Source organism: Haliaeetus leucocephalus, unplaced genomic scaffold, assembly GCF_000737465.1.
Source record: "Haliaeetus leucocephalus isolate CR32 unplaced genomic scaffold, Haliaeetus_leucocephalus-4.0 Scaffold406, whole genome shotgun sequence".
NCBI lineage: Eukaryota > Metazoa > Chordata > Aves > Accipitriformes > Accipitridae > Haliaeetus > Haliaeetus leucocephalus.
Genome location: NW_010972842.1, coordinates 1,123,067 through 1,131,165, shown reverse-complemented (window position 1 = coordinate 1,131,165; position 8,099 = coordinate 1,123,067). Strand labels below are relative to the sequence as shown.

Sequence of the window (8,099 nt, the reverse complement as noted above, 5' to 3'; positions counted from 1 at the left end):
TGCTGTCATCTTAGGTTTTAAAAAGACACATTTCCTTTAACTCAGCCTACTCCTGGGAGAGTATGTAAAATACTTAGCTAACAGATTTTTTTTCCAAATTCTGTATATTAAACTTAAATAATTTGGAATCATTTAGTAACAGAAGGCAAGTCCATTACAAGTCAATACAATGTATAAACATGCGTTTATGGAAAATGCTTTTAAAAAACCCCAAACTCCTGTTAACCACCATTCACAAAATTAACGTTCTCCCAGGGTTTGTGGCAGGGAGAGCTCTTGGCCTGTGCTGGGCTTTGGCTACCCTGTTGTTCAAAGCCCCTGAAGCTCAGTGGGAGGAAGCCTGGGAGGTCTGCAGAGGAGCCCAAGCACATTGCCAAATCCTTGATCGCTATCGCGAGCAACCAGATTGTGTAACCTCCTTTTTGCACTTACGGATTTTGAGCTTGTTAGGTGTTAGCAGGGTTGCAAGGTGACCCCGCTCAGGATTTGAGGCAGGACGATTAGGAGACCTGTGCCAGCTCTGAGGAAGAAATCCAGGTGGAAAGTGGGACTGGGGAGAGGTGTTCCTCTCTGGAGAGATGGGAGGATGGGGCTCACTGCCCGAGGCTTTGTTCGTTTGACTCTGCCGGCGGTGGGACTGGTTGCAGAAAAGAGTGATTGCCGTCACTGCCGCCTGCGTTGCACAGATACGCGGTCCTGGGACATCCCTGGGGTATCGTCAGGGGGTGACTTAGGGCACATAAATCTTACATGCTTGAGCTCCAGAGGCCTTAAAGAGAAAGTAAATTTCTAATCCAAGGAGTCGGTTTTTGAAATGCAAAAGCACTTTGGGGGAGCCATTACTTTTTGAATGGTTCCTCTTTCGCAAACACAACGCCCGTCTAGGAATGTTTATGTTTTAATTCCAGAAAATCAATAGATATAGTATCACTTGGATCAAGGCACTTCACAGAAAACACTGTTTGTTGCCTCCTTTCACACAGAGGGACGTTTCCAACATTAATGTATCTGCTAATCGCAGCAATCTGCGATGTAGCTTTCTGGATAACCTAGCAACAACAAAAAAATATTTTTTAATAAGTGAAAACTAACATCTTAACTCCCACCTAGAAATCAAAGAGAAAAAGGTCTTAAGTCTAGGCTCTAGGTGCTGATGCAAGGACTGCTAGGTTTTCCAAGAAAGTAAGATGATTAGAGTAACTGGCCATCCAAATCTTTTGAGATGTACCCTGATATACTGCTGTGAAATAGGACAGTAAAAATATGAGTCGTGAAATTTTCTGATGAAACTACATGGCAGGTAAGGATGCCAACATACTAAAGTGCATGAATGAAATGAATGTATTAGCCACGATTTTAGCACTTTAGTACATATACGTAGGTACAGGGTTCTGACTTGAGGGAAAAATGCAGTTTGCAATGTAACTGAGATGATATATTTCGATGAGGTTTGAAAAAAAATATTGGCTATTTCTTATGATTTGGGGCATTTCCCCTTCTCAGGCAAACTATTGTCTATCAAACTCATAAGCATATGAATCTCTTTGACTATACTATTGTTCAATCTGCCTGTTCATAACTTAGCCTCTTATTCCATTATAATGCTTGAATGATTCACACGCAATGTTTCCAATCCACTTTTCCTATCTTGTGAAACTTTTTAACGAAATGTTAGCATTTGCAGGCACCAGATGTTTTGACATAAGGAGAAGCAATATGTAAATTTTAATCCATGCTAGGAACAATAGCCTGGAGGCACCTTTTTCTTATTACATGAATCATATACTTAACCACAATGTGGTGGATTATATCAAAATCATCACCACCCTGAATATAGAACACCTGTCTTGTGGTTGCCAATTAATGAATCTGATATATATTTAACTTGATGGGTACCAGTGATTTAACCAATAAGCCTTAGCATACTTCACTGCTGCAGCCTCCTTTATAATTAGACTTTTGGTCTGATTATTATCACAACTTCATACATTTTCCTCTAATCTCCCGTTGGTTGTCAGTACAAATGATGCTGACATTAAATCTGTTTGTCTGTCAATTGCAAATATCACTACTTTTAATCAAGCAGTGTATCATATAGTGCTTTTCTAATCTCTGAACTAACTTTTGATTTCATTTTCTGATGCTGTTTATTTAATCGTTAAGTGTCTGAGTCTGCAACAGGCTGGGTATTGCCTTTCTTCAAAGTGAACTGAGGGCTCTCAGTCCCTCACAAAGGAGCTGAGTACATTTTATGATCAAATCCTAAGTACATAATAAACATGTAAAAAAAGCAAAGCTTCCTTCCATGGCTAATCACTGAACTTTAAATAATATTTATAATAATATTCTGGTTTATGACTGATAGGAGTGTCTTAATGTTTTGATGAAAAAAAAGCCTGGAGAACATCTTTATTACAAACAGAATGTTTATCTGATGTAGACAAACAATGAGCCTTACTTTACATGAAAAAATGAACTATTACAAAACTATAGCTGAAATATATATTACTACTCAAGAACTTTTGCATCATTTCATGCACAGAAAGCACCAAATATCTTCTAAAGAAAGCAGCACTTTTGATATTAGGAATTCAAAATGCCATCCAAATTGGTACTTAATTCATTAAGTAAGAGTATCTTTTAGTGGCAAATGCTACCTAATTATCAGCTTTAAAAAAATGTTTTACATCTTAAAATACAGTATTCTGTTTATCCTAGGTTGTCTGGGGAACATCCAGTACATTAAAAGGTTTTTGTAGAGCTTCTTAGTGATTTAACTGATATCATCGTGCCTGCTAGCAATTTTGCAACATTCTGAAAACACTTGCCATAAATCAAAGCCTTAGCAGCAGGAATAAGCAGATGGCAGGAGACCATATTAAAGAATGTATCAATTATTTTTATTAATGGGAGGCTACTGGATCATGATGTATCATAATGGACTCAATGTTTAGCAGTTGTGAAGTGTTTTGTCTGTTAGGTATCTCAGATGTTCTTAGCGGATGTTACTATATCATCTTGTGATGGCATTCTTTGAGGGACCCGATAGTGAAGTTTCACAAGGGACATATAAAGAGATGTTTTCATTTCAGCCCTTTAATTGTATTCATATAATAAACATAAAATACCAGCATGTATAAAATGTAATTTTAAAAAGATTGCATGTACAGTGCGCAATAAAGTACATTCTGTCTGCATACATTGACTTAAAAAACAAGACACTATATGGTTAACAATGAAAAATAGCAATTATTATAAAAATATTCTACAGTCTCATAATAGTAATGTAAATGCCTTTACTTATCTAAGAGACCTAACATAATTTTAAATTACAATAATTTTACATCCTCCATTCATATATACAGCCCTATTAAAGTCAAAAGGTATTATAATAACAATGTTCTTATTAAGATTAAATGACTGAATTATATTTAGTTATTTTACTATGTAAAGCAACTGTGTTCCTGTTTGTTAAAACTGTTTGCACTTACTGTAGCTTTTCACACTATTCACTCTATGCGCAACGAAATAATTTAGGTTTCTGTTCTTAGTATAGTATGCATATCCATTTCATGAATTAAACAGGATGTTAATATTTCAACTCCCTTTCCTTTTGTGTAATTATCTGTCCACTGTTTTGTGTATTCTGTAGCAATATGTCCACTAGCTTTGAACAGCTGCTACTGAAAAGATGCAAGAACTTCTCATTTAATACATCTTGACAAAAATAGCCAGCTCCCCTCACCCCCTGCCCTGCTTGAGGTCAAACTCTGTAAGTCTTTAAATTCTTTTCGAGGCCCAGAGCCACAGACATATTATGCATCTCTTTCATGAGATTTCATTAAACAGATCTCTGTAGGAAATAGCTAAAAAGTGTATTTTGCTTGCACGACATTTTACTCCAATAAAACTCGCATGGACAGAAAGAAATTCTGCCTGAGGAAGGAGGTCAGGATTTGTCCCGGTAGTCAGGCGATCCCTTTCCTCTGTGCAAGCCCGTAGGACCACGCTCTGCTCTCCCCTAACAGTCCTCTCAGCTTCACAGCAGCCTCACAGCAGCCTGGGGTGGGAGAGGGAGTGCTTGCTCCAGAAAGGCTGGGATACGCTTACCAGCACACCTATCTCCTAAATACCTTCGGTACCACCTATTCCTCCCCAGAACGTCCTAGATTACTGTTTCTTGCACCCTGTACCACCATTCACTTTCAAGGGTGATGCTGTAACACAGGTTAGAGTTATTAGCTAAAATACTAATTATGATGACTTCCTACTAGCCGAAATGTAATAGTAGTGAAACAACATTGCCGTCATGTACACCTACAGGTATGGATACATTTAGTGTTTTGGGCACGGGGGGATGGGGATTCTGTGTGAATGAAGACACCTTGAGCATGTTTAATGATAGGTTATTGCATATATATTGCAAAAGGAGCATTCACTATCTTCTGTTAAGTTTCTCATGCAGGAAGAGAAAAAAAAATCTGGTGCTTCAGACTGAAGCAATTGTCAGAAGAATGAAAATCAACTTTAAAAAACCTAATGGATGCACTATAATGTTTTTTTAGAACAGTGCTTATAAAAGTGATGAAATTCAGGATGTTATTTAAAGTCAATATAGTTCAGAAGTGTGGTCTAACTCCCATGTAAAAGTTCAATGGGAAAATCATGTAATACATTCATATTTAATTTCTTTTTCTCCATTATGAGCAATCCACACTGGTGTATTTAAAACTAATGTAGTAGAAACTGCAGTACAAGGACAAATGGCATTTGATATCAACCAAGTATCCCTTCCTTTCATCAGCTGAAATGGACAATACGCATCATACACGAGACATAATGTGGGCATAAACGTTACTCTTAATTCATCGTATTTTGTATTCAAATCTCAATATTAGCTAGTCTTTGGCAAAACTGTGACAAAGTGGTTCGTCTTTTAATGAGCCTAATTTATAGAAGCACTCAAATTAAAATGCTGATCAGCCCTATGTTCAATTACCTTTGGTTAATACTCATTCATCTTTCCATTTCTTTCCTCCATGCTACCAGAAAAGGAAAATGCCCAGAACCCTGTTTGTTGTTGTTATTATTTTTAACCAAGCAGTGGAAGTGTATCATAGCCTCTTCTGAGGGCTGGGCTGCCTGGGAATCCACACATATGCAACAAGAAGATCAGTTCTGCTCTGTTCTGCTTACATCCAAGTAGCTTGCACAGGCTCATAGAAATCCTTGAGTTTCCTAAAAACTTAAATATTCTTGTGAAACTGGATGCTCCATCATCTTTCATAGCCATCTGGATGTAATTTATTATCCCACTTCTAACTTTCCAATTAAGAAACTATTGCAACACTAGCTGGGCTGGTCAGCAATGGGCTACGGCCCTGGAGGAACACAAACCCCATAAGGACTGTGAAGAGGACCCAGGTACCGTTAACAGAAGAGGCGATAGGGCGAAACAATTGCTCTGTTCTTGGATAATATGTTTAAATAAATTGAAAACGTTCACGCAAACAACAATCCACTTTAATCTCTTCTTACTATTTCCAGTCCTGTGACACTCCTGGGGCATGAGACAGGCTTAGTGACAGCAAAATTAATACACACTTTTGAAATATATTTTGAATTGTTACAGAACTCCCTAATGTGATCTTTTGGCTTTGGTTGAGGAAGAGCTATGAAGAACCTGTGCCAGCTTATTTTCCCAGGTATTAATATTACAATTAGGATGATTGCACTTAATGTCCTCCAGGAACATACATCACTCTCCAGAATTTCACTATATATAGAAATTATATGCCTTCTACCTGCCCTCTAACCGCCAAGCCTTTACTGAGTCACCAAAACGCGTTTTCTGAACACCCCCCTCCCAGCAAGCTAGCTATGAGAAGCAGTGCATCACATCAACACTTCCGAATATCCCCTTCGGTTTCAAAAGTTTTCCTTTTCAGCTTTTCTGTAGTGAATCCAAAGCCAAATTTGAAATTAAATTCTTTTTGTTTCAAGTGTATGAAATGGGAATCTTGTCATTTCCCTCCATTTCCAAATGGATCAAAGGCATGCGTATGGATAGAGTCCCTTTGGAAAAACCTTACTGTGCTGCCAAAGGAAAGCACTGTCCAGAAGCGCAGTGTTGTGTCTCCAGATTCTGATCTCTTCCACACAAAAAAGGACACAGTTGGAATATTCTTGGAATAAGCAGCTGACATAGCACTGTTACCAGTAGTGCTTGTTTTAAATTGTGCTAATTGTAACATGGAGTACCTTTGTTGAGTCTTGTACATCCATACAGTCTTTCTGCTGAAATGTCATATCTTTTTCTGTCTGAGTTCGTTTGAGTTTCTGTCATTATGTTAGTTTCCATTTTTCTTCTGTATCATTAAAATATATATTAAAAGTCTGTTCTTTTTCTACAAATGAAATTTTTAAAAAATGGAATTCCATGAAAAGCTTAATGGATTTTCTCTTTTTAAAAAGAAGCCTACACAGTTTAAATTTCATGCTCACTTCACTTGTGCTAAAGCATTACTGTCTGTTTTTTCAGATTTTAAAACCTGTAACATCTTTACAGTTCCCAGCTTAAATAGTTCCCTGTTGCTTCATGTTTTGTAGGATTTTTAGTTATATATAAAAAAAAGAAATTAACAAATGACTCACTGCTTATAGCAGAGAAAAGTGAACACAGATTGAAGAGAGAGTTTGAATACACTTTTGTAACATGGATTTTCCTTTTGTGGTAACCATTTTCAGAGTGCTGTAAAAAGTCATGGAATGGTAGTAAAAACGTTCCCAGTGAAGAAAGATTTGTGCAAATGTCAGCTGTGAACAGAGGGTGTGAATCTGAGGCAAAGTGGTATGAGTTCATGTCCATCTATCTCATTTTCTTGTGAAGTAAGGGCTGATTTAAGCCCTTGTCATGTAGTAACTTCTCTTCACAGTGGCTCTCCTTGTTCATGTTTAAAATAAGCACAAACACCATGCTTATGTTCAACTCAGTCTTTTAGCAAGTGGTTTAGAGAAGTATGAGGCCCTTTCTGCTTTTATAAATCATCTCCATCGTCTGTGCTAAAGCTGCTTCTCCTGCTGCTCTCTTTCGACGCGGCTGGGGACGTGGAGGACAAGAGTGGGTCTGTTCCAAACGGCGACACCGTGTCATCCAGTAAAATTTCCTCTAGCCGTTGTTCTTCTTTTAAAGCTGCGCTGAAGGACAAATCCGTGAAGTGTGAAAGTGGATCAGAAAAGGCTGTAGATCCATCGCAAGCATCAGAGTTTGGTCCATGTGCCAGAGGCATTTGTTGAGAGTAGTCTACAGAGTTCTCCTCTGGATAAGACTGTTGCTTGATGACCTGTGCAGCTAAATCAACAGCACTGAGTGAAGACATGACTGGAAGGCCGTGTGCACGCGCTTGGATCTCTAGTTCCTAACAGTTCAAACAAAAACAACCAGATAATGACTTTAAAAGACAAAAAGGCATCTTCAGATTGCAATAAGTATGTGGCTTGTACATGCAAATTAATTATACATTTATATATATAATATATTTTGTCCAGTTTTAAAATAGATTGTTATCTATTAAAATTTGCCACTCCAGTGTTTTTATTTCTCCTCCTGTCTTTAAGAAACTGTCCTATGGGAACATAAGAGGTAGGACAGCCACTCTAAAACCACTGTGTAATGAACCCGATAAAGGTGAGAGAAAAATGTTGCAACTTTCTAGTTCATAATTCACTGCTTTCCAGAGAAACAGAAGACACTTTATTTGGTGACGTTTATGATATACAGATTTATGTGTAAATCACCATATATAAGATGACTGATTCTCTGCCTATCTATCTGTTTCACCTTCTTATGTGTCTACATTCCAATCTTGCATTTCAAGCCATGCAGGGCTATATTCTGCTGCTTCATGTCACAAGCAGATATAACATGGCACACAACACCCAAGGAAGTGTAACATGTGAAATGGTTACAAAGGGAAAATAAGAGTACTGAAGAGAATTTGGTGTCCGATATTGATTTTTTGCTGCAGGCTGTGAGAGACTGAATTGTTACCTTGAGCTGTTTGTCTCAAAGATTGTTAGGTGTGAGAGACTGGACTGTC

At 37.8% G+C, this 8,099-nt stretch overlaps 1 protein-coding gene across 1 annotated transcript in view; it reads right to left on the bottom strand.

The window, feature by feature from the left end:
- Nucleotides 1-6,785: 6,785 nt before the first annotated feature.
- The window catches only part of TFEC (transcription factor EC), a 106,440-nt gene continuing 105,126 nt past the window's right edge, over nucleotides 6,786-8,099 (bottom strand). Inside the window, exon 10 of the mRNA XM_010574106.1 lies at nucleotides 6,786-7,418. Within this exon, the coding sequence (XP_010572408.1) occupies nucleotides 7,038-7,418 (381 nt within the window). The 3' untranslated portion in view covers nucleotides 6,786-7,037. The remainder of the gene's footprint in view (nucleotides 7,419-8,099) is intronic.